This window comes from Coenobita brevimanus, chromosome 85 (assembly GCF_032717465.1).
Source record: "Coenobita brevimanus isolate Jiangsu-jjx chromosome 85, ASM3271746v2, whole genome shotgun sequence".
Taxonomy (NCBI): domain Eukaryota; kingdom Metazoa; phylum Arthropoda; class Malacostraca; order Decapoda; family Coenobitidae; genus Coenobita; species Coenobita brevimanus.
The window spans coordinates 4,487,360-4,503,430 of NC_137038.1; the positions used below are offsets into that span (position 1 = coordinate 4,487,360).

Below are 16,071 nucleotides of genomic sequence, written 5' to 3' on the forward strand. Positions count from 1 at the left end.
ATACTGAAAGAGATATCTTGTTTTGAAGGGGATCATAAAGGCTAGGCTACATTTAACCTTTTCAGGTCAAAAAATCTCTCATAAGCTGGGTAAAATAATATTGTGGTAGCAGGAGTATGATATATAATGATATCATCGTAATGAAGGGGTAAAGTCCTGTGGAATCCTGATGGCAACATTCACACACAGGAAGAACCCTCCATCAACCAATCCTTTACTGCCACCATCAAGTGGGTAGAGTACAAAGGCCTGGCTACTCAAGTCCAGACATTTTGGAAAGAATGACCAACTGCTAACCCCAAGACCAATCCATTTTTTCTAAATACTGTACTGAACAGATAACCATCTCACTTAAGTTGTACACCTTGTTTGTTTTTTTCTTTGTCCATTATGTTTTCTGTCCATTCATCACACTTTCAGTACAATATTTGTTAAAACCTTTCAGTCTGATGATGTATTCAGTTGGTTTAATCTTGCTAACTTCAGATTATTTTATCCAGCTTTGACAAGAGATATCAGGTTGGAGGGGTTGGATGAAGTCATTTTTAATCCCTTTCACTAGAGAAATCATTTTTAATCTGAGTAAAGTAATCTTATAGCAACAAGAATGAAGTAATGTCGCTGGACTGAAGGTGTTAAAATAAAATACAAGTACAATATACACTTACAAAGCACCAATTTCTGACATACACTGGTTCTTCTGTCACAGCCAACATTAAGAAACCACAGGAAGAACATATATTATACGCTGCACATAATTTCTACATTAAATATACAGTACTGTGAAGAGAGATTAACTCTTTCTCTGCCATGGATGCTCCTTGTCATTTTATCCAGGCAAACTCAAATAATCTATTTAGCTGAGGGAATTTCTTGCTCTCCAAATGTTAAAGGTTTTGATCCCTCTGGCTACTAGAATTCAGCTTGACTGAATAAAACTATCTTGTGGAGGCCTGAGCAAAATAATGTATCCAAAGCATCTGAAATGGTTACTGACTTTGGTTTTGAATCTTTTGCAGCTAAAGGATAAAACAATGAAATGAACCACTGTAAATATCCTATACCTGAACTGTATATTGTTTTACAGTAACTTTTTTCTCTATTAAAAAAATGCAGGTTAAAATGTAAAATAAAATATATCAAACAGCCTCTCTGACACCTAAATAATGTAGCATCTCCTGATATCACCAAGATTCTCATTTAACTCAGACTTGCCTTCAACACAGAAAGATGTACAGTATTACAACTAATAATCTACAGAGTCGGGGAGCATCTTTTTTATTTTATTCTTGCCATCACTTGATGATCTTATTCAGCTCAGGACAGACTTTTTAAAGTGGGTTAGACATTGCCTTAATGGTATCATCAAATATGAAAGGCTTTTAAGTTGAAGAAAATCATCTAGGTGCAGCAAGAATAAACTAAAAAGGATAACACCCAGATTGAAAGGGTTAAAATATCTTGCAGAGAGGAACTACTGTAAATATGGGTTAACAAGTCTGCTCAATTATCACATCACTATTATTTTTGTGTAACTGATTGAGAAAGTGACTAAGGGTATTCAGTACTGCAGAGTGGTCAGTAATCACTCTCACCCCACTCCTGGACGCCTCCACCTTCCAAATCATCGTCTAAATCCTCGTCATCCTCACACACCATCACTCGATCAATTACTGTTGAAGGAAGAATACTACAGATTAAACTTCTTAGGTTTTTGGTCACCCACCTTGTTACAACAAATACATAACCAATATAGTATTGATTATGAATGAATGACTTAGACTGTATTTTCAAATGAGGTAATATGTCCATAACTCAGTGGTGAAATTATTTTATTTATTATTGTACCTGTACTGGAAAATCACTACTGGTAATTCAGACAATAACTTTTTTTTTTTTTTAACAAATCATTTCATTACATGCTCTAGCTGAGGGCTGATCATTGACCTTACTGTTCTCTTTCAAGTGAATTTTAGCATCCAATACCATGGGGATGGCTTGGGAAGACTATTAAGATAATAGCATTAGATTCCAAGTGTTTGTGAATAGTCAGTGTTGTTTTAAGATCCACCCATGTGCTGGTGAGGGAAGAGTATAATGTTACTGCCCTCCTGGCCAATCCATCCTTCCATCATACTTGCTGGGACTCACTCTTCAAACTGGGTTCTTCTAATGACTTGAGAACAATCAAAGGAACACACTGCGATGAGTGCCAATGCCAGCAACCATCAGAGGAGTTACTAACCCATCAGCAGTCCTTAGCTGGATTCATTTTCTGAGGAAATTTGTTCTGCCTAGTCAGTTATTACCCTGTAATTACCTTTCAGGACCAGGTATGGACATGTTAACAATATAAGCACTATGCCTCCCTCACCAGCAAATGAAGGGTTTTATTCACAACCCTGGTAATTTACTCCACGGAGAGATCAGGGAAGCACTTTAAGGTGTGGCTGAACCCATGCAACTGTTCTATCTCTGTACAACATGGAAAACTGGTGAATCATTTCTTTTAATGTTGGACCCAAGCAATGATTTTATTCATAGGGCCAAGTTGGCACTTAGGACAAAGGTTAACCACTGCTGTAATCTTATATACCAGTGCTCTTTCAACTGATCTGCATATACTTGGGGTTTTCATTCTATCTAAGGCCAATCTTACTAAGAGAAAATCCTACCACCACATATGAGCATATTACCAAAGAGTTAGAGCAATTCAACTTTTTTTTTTTTCTTTTTTTTAAACCAAAGTTTCTCTTCTACTGGCACATGTTAAACGTCTGGCTTCAGCCATGTCCTTAGTTGCTGAATGTCAAATGAGGTCCTGCATAACAAGGAGGGTGGAATGTCAGGCATAACAAAATGCATTACTATATATACCCATGTTTTAGTCTTCTCAGTATTTTGCAACACACCAAGGAAATTAGGAATTTCATAATGCAAACATTAATGATGCATGTAAGTCTTTCAACTATTTTGCTACTCCTGGCAGCATAACTGGTATATGCTATTGTAGTGACAGTTTGCAGTGCTTGAAATGTAAGTTATGATATAATTTTTAAAGTATGACCTATCTTGACTTTTTTATGTAGTAAAAAGACTCGTACTGTACTGTAAATGAAGGAAGTGTGTGACACAGTTTTCCACACAATTATTATGCATAAGGAATACTGTACACAGAAAAGCATGCCCATGCCTGAAGGGGATAACCAAGGTTTTCAATTTACTCCAATAGAAAAGGTTTACCAATAACTGAATATACAGTAAAAATACTGAGCCCCCAAATTAGAAGGTAAGGTCTGTGCACACATATAATTTACTGATTAAGTACTATATACTATATTCATGCAATCATATTTATCTCACTAACAACTATTCTAATGGCACTGGGTAAGATCTTCCATGATATACCAAGGGATCCACTGTATCCAATCATGAACAGAATGATACACATATACAGCTAAATTATTATTCAATAAAACCACATGACTCATGCTCTGAGAAGCTTGATGAATATGCACTTAACTTTGAACTATGACATTAAATGTCCTGGATTACGGAATTGCTGCTTGCTCATGATGAATTTCAGCAAGATTTAGCATTACAATACATCTGAAAAACTGACTGCCACGAAAAAAAAAATCTACCTGAAGAATTTTTTTTCTTAGAGGGGATTTATGAATGTATCTGCAGGACTCTGCTCACCATAAAAAAAAAAAAAACACTAAACGAGGTATGTCCAAAAAAAAAGCCAAACTTTTAAAGTAGCGTGCCAACGAGCTGGCCTAGTTTGCTCACAACTGGAGCGATGTGTAGCGACGATTTTAAGTTTTAGTCTTAACACTAGCCACATCATGCCATGTCACTTAGCCATCGAGGTACACACAATGAGTGAGCATGTGTTCAGTGCACTTGGCAATTTGTTACAAGTTGAACAATGAAGGACCTTGATGAACAACGTGTTTCCATGAATTTCTGTTTCAAACAGAAAAACTTTTACAGAGACATTTCAATGTCAAAACAGGCTTATGGGGATGATTGTCTGAGCTGTATGCTATGTCATAAATGAGTCAAGTGGTTCAAACCGGGAAGAAGATCCACTGAAGATGATCCCAAATATGGACAGCCTTCCAAGTTAACAGACAAAGATCATGCTGAGAAAGTGTATGCTGTGATCCACGAAAACCAATGCCTAACTGTCTGTGTAGTTTCCAAAGAAGCAGGCACCTGTAAAAGTTTGTACCACACGATTTTAACATAAAAACTGAAGATGCACCATGTTGCTGCAAAATCTGTGCCGTGTCTGCTGACAGATGTGCAAAATGAGAACCGTGTGACAGTCAGTCAGGAACTGTTTGACTATTTGAATGCTGATGAAAACTTTTTAAAAATGTCATAACAGATGATGAAAGAGTGTAAGGCTACAATGTCAGAACAAAAAGGCAGTTGTCACGGTGAGTTGAAACACTGTCACTGTAACTAAAAAAAGCACGTCAGAGTCACTCCAACGTGAAGGTAATGTTGATTGTCTTATTTTATTGGAAGGGCATAGTTCATCATGAATTTGTTCCATGTGGTCACACAGTCAATAAAGAGCTTTACCTGGATGTCCTGAAGTATTTGAGACAGACAGTGAGAAGGAAGAGGCCTGAGACATGGACAAGCAAAACCTGGATGCTGCACCATGACAATGCACCTGCTCATATATCATTCCTTATCCATGAACTTTTGTTGAAGCACGCGACAACTATCATCCCCCAGTCTGGTCCCTGTGGACATTTTTCTTTTGTTCCCAAAGTTGAAATCCACCTTGCAAGGCCTGATTTCAGACAACTGAAGAAATACAAGAAAATTTGCTACAAGAACTGACCACCATCCCTGAAAACACATTCCAGAATGGAAAAAATGCTGGGAACATTGTTTGAACAATGGAGGGGAGTATTTTGGAGAAAAGTTTGATTAAGTTGTAAGTACATCTATCTACCTACAGTATTGCCAGATGCCTTAATCCTGTAGAGGGTGGTCATTACCCTGAATTAGTGGTTTTATGGGAAGGGACACTAACCCTCTGCCAACTCACTTCTTTTTGGACAGACCTTGTAATGAAGAATTCATAAGTAGAGGAGTAATCTTAATTATGGGCACACTCAGGGTGGCAGGCTCTATTACTGACTTCAGACCCTCGATTTGCTTTTCTGATCCATTCTTGCTACTTTCTGGAAATTTTCTTCTGCTAAGGAAGATTTTTTAAAACTGGAAGGGTTTGATACAGTCTTCATTATCCCCTTCACTACTGATTCCCTGTCAAGCTGAAATAACAGTAATGATAATAATAATAATAATAATAATAATAATAATAATAATAATAATCTATCAATCTATCTATTGCCAGACACCTCAATCCTGTTTGGGGTGGCCACAAACAAATCGCCTCCAAGTCGCCCTGTCCCCTGCCATTTCACTGCCCTGATCCCAACTCACACCCCCCTCTCTCATATACCTCTCCACCCCATCCCTCCATCTCATCCTCGGCCTCCCCCTCCCTCTTCCCCCCTCCACCTCACTCACATACACTCCCTTCGTCAGTCTCTCACCCTCCATCCTCTCCACATGGCCAAACCACCTCAGTGTGTTCCTCATAACGCTTCCTATCACATCCACATCCACACCACAACGCTCCTTTATATCCTCATTCGTCAGCCTGTCTCTCCACGTGACTCCACAGGCTCCTCTTAAATAACTCATTTCCACTGCTCTCACTCTTGACTTGTGTCCTTCCAACAATGTCCAAGCTTCACTTCCGTACGTTAGAGTTGGTATCACAATACTGTCATGTAGTAACTTTTTCACTTCCATGCTCACTTCCCTGTTTCTTATCACTGCTTTCAAGGAACCAGCAACCTTTCTTCCCTACTGTACCCTTTCAAGCACTTCACCCTCCAAACCTCCATCCTTACTCATCACACTACCCAAATACTTAAACGTACTCACATTTTCCAATTCCTCACCATCTAACCTCGCTGTACATTCACTAACTTCACCTCTCTCAAAGACCATCACTTTACTCTTCCCTACATTCACCTTTAGGTTCCATTTCTTACACACTCTCCCAAACTCATCCACCAAGCCTTGCAGCTCCCCTTCGTCTTCACTCAACAACACAGTATCATCTGCAAACAACAGTACAGGGAGTTTCCAAACACTATCCTCTCTCACCAGGGCCACTCCAACATCCACTACCCTACCTTGTACCTCTTTTATTACCCCATCCATGTACAGATTGAACAACCATGGAGACATGACACATCCCTGTTTCCAACCAACTTTCAAAGAGAAAAACTCACTTAGTTCACCATCCACACGCACTAAAGCCTTCGCACCATCATACATACTCTTCACAGCATTCAACAACTTCCCATCTACTCCATATATTCTTAACACTTTCCACAATCCTTGTCTATCCACCCTGTCATATGCTTGCTCCAAATCCATGAAAGCCGCATACAACTTCTTTCCCTTCTCTAGGAACTTTTCCACTAAAGATCTAAGAATGAATATCTGATCTACACAACCTCTTCCCTTCCTAAAGCCTCCCTGTTCTTCTCCAACTAATTTCTCCGTTCTTTCTCTAACTCTGTCTATAAGTATCCTACCATACACTTTTCCTATTATACTAAGAAGACAAATGCCCCTATGATTACCACACACTTCTTTTTCCCCTTTTCCTTTGTACAAGGGAATAATTATACCTGACTTCCAATCCTCCGGGACTCTACCTTCCTCCCAGGCCAATCTGCACATCTTCCACATCCATTCTACTACTATCTCTCCCCCATGCTTCAGCATTTCACCACACACTCCATCAATTCCTGGGGCTTTCCCCGATTTAATTTTCTTCACTGCTTCCACAACTTCTATCCTACTGATTTCTTCCTGTCTTCTCACCTCCCTCCTTCTCCCAGCCATTCCCCAGCCACTTATACTCGCATTACTTCCATCCTCTACGTTCAACAATTCCTTAAAGTGTTCTCTCCATCTGCTCACTTTTTCTCCCTTCTCCACTAGTATTATTATAATAATAATAATTATAATAATAATGCGGTGAGGATCTGTCCGTTCTCCCCTTTGGAGCTAAGATGCGAATGAATGTGTTTGAATGGATGAGTAAATGGAGAGTGAGTCGTCCTGTCTCGGTTACCTCCCTTTCCTTGGGGGAAGCAGCCTAGGTATATAGATAGATAGATAGACTAATAATAATAATAACAATAATAACAATTAATAATATTAATAATAATAATAATAATAATAACAATAAGTAATATTAACAATAATAACAATAATAATAATAATAATAATAATAATAATAATAATAATCTATCTATCTATTGCCAGATGCCATAATCCTATATGGGGTGGCGATTTGACTTGATTTATTTGTTTTAGAGGGAGGGGAACTAACCCTCCACCAACCCACTTATTGACACATAGGGAGCATGTATGGTTTGGTTATATGGTTACCACCCAGCACTGTAAATGGTTTCTTGGCTTACAGGAAACCATCTGGCTTGTCACTCAATGTAAAGCCACCTGTTATGGAAAGAAAAGCAATAAGAAGTGACAGGAAAGATGGGAGAAATAGGAAGAGAGGAGGGCAGGCACAGAAAAAGAATGATAAAGGCTAAGGAAGAAGTAGGCAGCACTACATCAAGTGAGTGGATGATGGTCACCACCACCTACAATAATAATAAATAATAAAAATAGTAATAATAATAATAAATAATAATAATAGGAACATAAAAGAAGCATCTGAGTTAAGTGGTTAAGTTATTGCCAGATAAAAACATTTTTCTCCAGATTATGTTGAAATGTTCATTCATATTGTTTATATTGGCTCCAACATGCTTGCATGTGTTGCCCTTGGTCACCTACTGGCAGCCCTCAATGCTGCTCGATCTCTGGCAGCCTCCCTATTCAGTCCCTTATCCCTGAGGTCACATTCAAAGACCTCATCCCGGGTCTTTATTGGGCTGCCTCTCACAACCCTATCCCTGATATTCACACTTCTCACTTTCCGTACCTAAATGTTGTCCTCCACCCTCTTCACATGCGCAGACCATCTCAATCTACCCCTCCACATCACAACAACAATACTTCAGTCCCATCCTTCCTCTCAACTCTTCATTCGTAATCCTAGCCCCCCCAGACTTCACATTTAAGGACACACTACACATCCATCTAAATCATTGCTATTTCTGCACATTTTAGACTACGAATATCCTCTTCTTTTACTGCCCGGGTTTCAATGCCATACAGCATTATACTCCTAACACATGTTACATACAAGGATCCCTTAGCACTGAGAGGGAGCCCTCTCAATACTGGTTGAGGCAACAATTCCCTGAACTTCCTTAAACCACTTCTTACCCTAGCTACAAAGCTGGCTCCAGCCCCACCTCCAGCATATAACATGTCCCCCAAATAACAACACTCCTCTACACACTCAAGAGCCTCAACAACAAGATCAATCCTTTCATGCCTGACACTCTATACATGCTCTCCCCGACGAACCACGCACACGAAATCAGCATTATCTTGCAGTCTGCCTCTAATATCACTACATCTTTTATGCACCCACTTGTCACAAACAATGCACGGGATGGAGTTACTTCCCACACCCTTGTGGCAAACTGCACATGGCCACTGACAGTACTGCCACCAGCCCTAGATATCATCACTCTTGTTTTATACACATTTACTCTCAAACACCTGTGCCCTTTCAGTCTCCATATCCTAAATCTCTCCTCCACCTCCCTTTCATTCTCTGCAGTCAACATCAAGTCATCAGCATACAACATCGCCCATGGGAGTCCATTTCTGAAGCAACATGAGAGATTCAAGCACCATGACAAACAATAAGGGGCTCAAGACTGACCCCTGATGCACACCAATACTTACACTGGCATAAAGATTATTTACCAACCCCAGAGGGTGATTAACTGCACTCTGAGATCCCTTTGGTACTGAAACAATTTTATTTTATGGGTACCAGACTGAAAACCATGTGCAGCACTACCTACCTCCCTGAACTCCAAGGTGTTACTCTTCCATTCTCATCTAAATTCTGATACCGGGGACAACCTCAGCAACCCACATAACAAAGTACTGTATGTGTATGGTAAAGTATGCAAACATGCTGATATTCAGCAGCAAAAATACTGTAATTCAGAAGAATATTCATTTTGTTATATGCATAGCTGAATAAATAATAACAAAAATATATGCCATGAAAAAATGAATGAATAATGAATGGTATCATCACAAAGGACTTTGTATATTCAAACTGTTACACAGACAGACATTGTCAAAGGCACTGTATCGACTTTCAATCTTCCTTGTAAGAACGGGAAAGGGAATTGGAGGGATTTTTTTTTTTTTAAATCCAATTGCTCTTCAAAGAGTAGCACAATTGCTATCTTGGCAAGTGCCACTTATAAGGACCTCTCATCATAATGTTTTTGTAAGATAGTGAGCAAAGTCCAGCAGGTGATTAGTGATCAAGCCAGATCCACTAACTTCACACATAAACAAGAGTGTTAACTAACCCCTACTGCTCTTGTCTTGACCTCCAGGAAACACCCACAATGTAAGGGCCATAATTTCAAACAAAGGCAGTTGTTTTTTGTGGATCTGCGTTCATTTAAAAGCAGCATCAGTATTGCCTGGTCATAAGCAATAGCTCTATACTGTTTTAATAATGTACTGAGCATGAATGAAGACAGAATTAATTCAGCAGGACAAAATCCCAACACTGCAAAAGAAACTATGGAGCTTAACAGCAAGACAGTACACTTGATTTAAGTACTGTTATCCCAGTGCATCTCATTTACTCCTACTTAGTACCCAGGGACACTGATGTGAAAATTTCAGTCTTACACATTGAAGAACACCTCAGCCATGGTACCAAGAAGAGAGGCTGGTGTTAGCTGATTATTATATGGGCAAACTTTCAAAACTCATTTTGCATGAGTATTGTATAGGCTCAAAATCTTAACCGTCAACACATGAATTTTCTATGATACAATGAAACCCAAATCTTATGAAACACCAGCAACAGCCCAATTTGCATCATCAAGCCATACTCTGTACTCATTTTCTGAAGATCCTACTCAATGATGGAGAAAATCCATCACTAATGGATTTTCTCTAGCTACTGAAACAGGATTTTACTCAAATGCTACTGAAACAGGATTTTACTCAAATAAGGGAAATATGAAACTTTTGAGTGTTAAGGAGAGACTAATGATATAATGAAAATTAGAACAATCATTAACCACATGTACTCTGCTAAAAATAGTCACAATCAAGCTGAAGTTTGCACTATGACAAACCGTGCTGCAGTAACCCCTCATTCTTTGTGGGTAAAGAAAACAGACACACCCGTGAACAATGAAAACATGAAAATAATGACAACCCCTTTAAAAAGGGTCCACAGAGCCATAATCTGCCTAAGTGAGTGCCTAAAAACCCTTTGTAATGCCTGAGTACATCACCATATATTACAAACTAGTAGTTAAAGTGTATTTTCAGGTGATTAACAACAAATTGTATCATCCCATCATACAACTTAAACTAGTGTATTTTGTGATGGGGAAAAAAAAAAAGTTAAAAGTGCAAAAAATTAGGGATGACACATCTTTCTCATTTCTCTATACAGTATTATTAAACAGACAACTGTACTGGCTTCTGTATCACTGCCTGATGGTGGTCTGTGGCCCTCACATGAAAATGGCAGACTAGTGAAAGTGTGGAATATACTTTTTCTTCTTTAAAGAACTACTACTCATAATTACCTCAGAGTCTGAGGATATATGATTATTTCTCCAGTCAACTTCAGTCTCTTACTTTCAATTTTGGTTTCTTCTGCTGTAAGGCTTCATAAATCAAGCCTAAAAAAGCAGCTTTTGGACTGGATTCATCAGTTGATGGCAATGCCTCCACCAGGCACTATCCCACAGGTATTTATGAAGAAAATTATGGACTCTTTAGCCTACGGGCTGGAATCACGAATTTTTTTGACCCTGCTTTCCCTTCTCCTTTTCATGCTGCTGGATTCTATCCACTCCATAACAATGGAAATTGATATACGACAGGATGGTGATAATTAATAAGGAAGAAACAGTCTCTAAAATTTTTGCCTCAATAGTCAGTGACCCACTGTTTCCGGTGCTGGTACTTCATCTCAGACATTCCTTGCATTACACCTCTACAAGCCCTTTTTTAATCTAAGGACACATTGACTTGGGTCGACATCCCTGGGTACCTCACATGGTCTTATAAAAATGAAGATCCATTTTTTTTTTTTTTTTTTTTTTTACACAAAAATACATGAAATAAAAAAATTATATAAGAAATTTTCTGCTTTGGAAAGTATGGTCCAGAGTGCTCTCAGTTTTCTTTGGCATTGACTGTGTCTTGCTCCCATTTTAAAAGATTTAACTGTTACTACCTTGGGTATTATTAGCACAATTAAATTTTAAATGAAAAATAAATCTATTTACTGACAATGTAATCATTATTAGCGGCTCTGTATACTTCAATACAACAAATTTCTTTTGGAAAAGTAACACTGTATTACCTCTTAATAATTTAAAGTACTGTACTTAAGTTTTTGTGTTCAAATAAAATAAGCTGTTATAAAAAACATGAGGCTCTACACAGTCAAGGCCACCTGACAGAATTATAGGAAGAAGAAAAATGTTGCAGCAAGACTTCAATATTTGCTCACCCATTCTCATCCCCGCCCAGGGTTGTGTCGCTCAGTGCTGAAGTGTAATAGATGTGTGTAGTGGATGGCACATACGTTAGCCATGGAAAGAGCAAGAGAGCAGTGGAAGATACAGAGGGATGAGATAAAGGACAAACACTAAAGAGAAAGCGAGGAATGAATGTTTAGAAGGATGGGATATGGAAAATAAGCAGTAAAGAGCAAGAGAAGAATGGAATTTTACAGGAGGATGGGATCAGGGATACAAACACTGCACAGCATGAGAGGAAAGGGAAGATACAGACTGATGGGATATGGGAAACACTGACTGGAAAAGTGTTAAGTAAGCAAGGATGTGACATTCCTACCACTGAACCTAATAAGAGGCATATCTAATAATTACTGTACCAGAGAGAAGCATATCTCATTGTATCTACTAGTTGCATTGCAGTATGAATTCTCTATAAAGACAGTACCTCCATAATAAATTCTAATATGACTGATCTCAAATGTTTATACACCTCAAGCTGAGAACAGAGCGGTGAGATAGGCCTATGTATTAATTCTAACAAATTATTTTAAAATATTTTGCAACACTACTGTATTACATTTCATGCAGGTCTGTATAGTTCTGATCTACTCTTCATAATATCCTTGCGATTACTCCTAAGGAAAAAAAAAAAAAAAAAAAAAAAAAAAAAAAAAGTGCTGAAATAATTCAATATACTGCATTATAATGCTATTGCATTTCTAGCAAGATGAGAAAAACGTTCAACAGGGAATACATTAAAACTGAACTTATATTTCTCCAAGTCTCTACAAAATTAATGTTTTCTGTATCCTCCCCTCATCTTGCATTACTGCCACAACAAGAGTCACTATGATAATTGATACAGCAATGCAAATATTATCTTGAGTATTCAAGTGAGTCCTGGTCACTTTTGCCTATACTGTACTTCAAGTTCCATGCTGCCTGACAGAGTATCTGCACAATACTTGACACTGATTTCTTCTGCATAACACTACAGTAGATCCTTCACTTTCTCAAAATAATTGCAGGACAGTCACTGACCACATAACACGTGATCCTATCAAGTGAATCTCACAGAGTGCAGGAAGCACCCATTTGTGCTGCAAAATCTTCCTACATGGCAAAAAATACAAATAACGCAGCAGGAGGAACCTGTTCATTTTTGCAAAATTTGACTACACTGAAAAGATGGATATAACACGATGGAAGGCACCTGTTTATATTTCAAAATCAGACTATGACGAAAATGATGGACATAACGCAGATTGTCGGTCAATGACTTATTGCTATCATGTGTCTTCACAGTGTGTCGTCATGGTCCACTGAGCATTTCTTCTCCACCTGAGCCTGCCCTCTCCCCGAGCTCTGACTCCGCTCGTGCTATTTGTGACTTTTTATTTATTTATTTATTTTTTACCACCTAATCCGCCCCCACCATGCCGCTGAAGCCTGAACCAGTCAAATGTCAGAAGTCTTTGATGCAGGAGCAATAAGTGAATGTAATAAAGAGAAAAGGTAAGGGCGAGAGGAACTGTGACATAGTCAGGTTCTACAAAGAAGTCCATCATTCGTACGATTCTGGCCAAGAAGAACACCCTTCTGAAAAACGATTCTGGCCAAGAAGGACACCTTTCTGAAAACAACTCAAGTCCATCATTCGTACGATTCTGGACAAGAAGGACACCTTTCTGAATACAACTCAGGCTTATGGCAGCTCTCTGATGGACAACAGGGTACGAGCGACTGACCCGGCTCTTGTTATGATGGAAAGATTCTTGCTTATGTACTGCAACAGGAAAGAGAAGGAGGGCGCACCAACAGATTCGCTAAATATTCGTAGACAGGCCCACCACCTTTATGCTGAAGCCTGCCGCAAGCTTTCAAAATCACTTGGAAGATTTAAGGCATCAGGCGGCTGGTACGCCAAATTCAAGAGAAGGATGGAACTAGAGAGAGTTCAAGTGACTGGAGAACGAGCGTAAGCAGACACCTTTGCAGCTACCCTGAAGGAGATAATCAGTGAGGGAGGCAACAGCAGTTAGCAGATTTACGGTACTGATGAGACAGGACTGTGGTATAAGGAAATGCTGAAAACCACCCACATTGCGAAGGGGCATCATCAAGGATGAGGTTACAAGGTGGACAAGGTATGTGTCTCAATTTTGCTTACTTGTAATGTGGCAGGGCACAAGATGAAACCTTTAATCATCAGTAAAGTTCAGAAACCTAGATGTTTCAAACACCTGAAGGTTATGAATGAGTCAGGAGTCTACTGAGAAAAATAAAAGACTGGTTGGATGACACGAGGAACATTAAATGGTTGGTTGGCAGAGGCATTCATCATCCACCCATTCGATGTAGTGCTGCTCTCGGGTGCCTGCCCTTTCCTTTCTTCCTTCATTCTTTCCATCCTTCCTCTTCTGTCTTTCTTTTCTTCATTCTTTCCTCTTCCTTCTGTCCACGGGTGACTATACACAGAGTGACAAGCCAAATGGTTTCGTGTACACTAGGAAACCATTTACTACGCTGGGTGATAACTATATAACCAAATTATGGCGCCTGGTGGTTTAGTGGGCAATTAAGGCACTCCAATCAGATTGAGCCGGTGCAGGTTTATATCCAAAGAGTGGTTGGGGTTTATTGCTCATGCAATGCCACTCAGGGATGAGTGAGGCTGGTCACTATCCTCTTATATGTCAGGACCAACATGCCTAGCCCTAGGCTCCTCTGCTCCTCATGGGGAAACAAAGGATTGGATGATGGATGGATGGATGGATGGTTTAAAGAGTATTTCATTCCAGATGCCAAATGAAGGTGTCGTGATCTTGGCATCCCTTTCCAGATCCTCTTGGTTCTAGACAATGCCCCTGGTCACCTAACCTACCAAGAGGGCTTGCATCCATCTGTCAAAGTTGTTTTCTTGCCTGCCAACATGACTTGCCTGATGCAACCCCTTGACCAGGAGATCACTGGCAGCTTCAAGTACAACTACAAGACACTAATATTTCACTACCTCCAAGAAGCCATTGACAACAGCGAAGAAAAACATATGTTAGCAGAGGGACTGTTTGAGGCTGACGAGAAAGTAGAGGAGGCATTATCAGATGAGGAGCTGCTTGATGAACCAACAGAACCGCAGCCTGGTCCATCCCGTGTGCCTCAGCCTGACCCAGCAGAGCCGCAGCCTGGTCTGTCCCATGTGGTCCAGCCTTACCCAGCTGAATGTCGCCTCTTGACAGCTGCGGCATTTTGGAAATGCTACTACACGAAGAATGTTGTCACCAACATTCTCAAGACATGGGACCAGTCTCTGTTGCTACTATCATGCACGCCTGGCAAAAGCTGGCATCCGAGATGTGTGCCAGCAGTGGTGGTGAGGCCCATTCGGTGGAAGCTTTGTGGGAGGAAGCAGTCAGAGCATGCCAAGCTGTGCCTTTTTTTTTTTTTTTTTTTTTTTTTATGTGTCCGACTTCTGGGCATAGGCTTCACAGCCTGCTCTCAAGGCCCAGTAGTCCTCCTACATACCATACACCTCTCTACATGTCACCACTTCGGCGCTAACACCCACCGTCCATACTGAATACATGCTAGGGCTGTCTCATACAGGACTGGTGTATTGGTATTAGCGGGGGTACTTTTATGACATGTCGGCGGGTTATCTGGTAGATCAGGAAAGTCTGTTTTCATGAAATTCAAATCCTTAAACTGTTCCCTGCCCCAGCCGGGATTCGAACCTGGGTCCATCAGGACTGCAGGCCGCCTCTCTACCGATTCAGCCACCGCCTGGGTGTGAACAGGTACAAGAGGATGAATTAGTGGAGGTGATCGAAGATGACAACAGGGTAAAAGCCATGCAATGAATCGACGAGTTAGACCGGGAACATCACGAGGCACAGGAGCAGAAGAACAGGCAGAGGCACCAAACACTCCACAAGTTATGTCCATGGCTCGTATCAACCACATTTTGGCAGGTGTGGAAGTGATGAAGGAAGCCATCCAAGCATATGAAGTGGATGAGGCACACAGTGCTGAAACTCTGGACACCATGTTGCATGCAATGTGCCCATGAAGACCTGCAACGTGAGAAAATTTCCCACCACCGCCAGCAGACTCTCCTCACCTGCTGCTTTCCTTGTCAAAAGATTGAATAGCGAGACTGAGAAGAGTAAGATGCCATGTCTGATGTTTCTGCTGACTTTGAAAGATTAGTGGAGAAAGTAGATGAGTGGCAACGGAGGAATCAGGACTCTGAGGACTCATCTTCTAGCTCTAAAGAAGA

The 16,071-nt window shown here is 40.1% G+C and overlaps 1 protein-coding gene across 1 annotated transcript in view; it reads right to left on the reverse strand.

The window, feature by feature from the left end:
* Window positions 1-1,466: 1,466 nt before the first annotated feature.
* The window catches only part of LOC145410403 (uncharacterized), an 88,213-nt gene continuing 73,608 nt past the window's right edge, over window positions 1,467-16,071 (reverse strand). Inside the window, exon 18 of the mRNA XM_080280555.1 lies at window positions 1,467-1,673. Coding sequence (XP_080136681.1) covers window positions 1,579-1,673 — 95 coding nt within the window. The 3' untranslated portion in view covers window positions 1,467-1,578. The remainder of the gene's footprint in view (window positions 1,674-16,071) is intronic.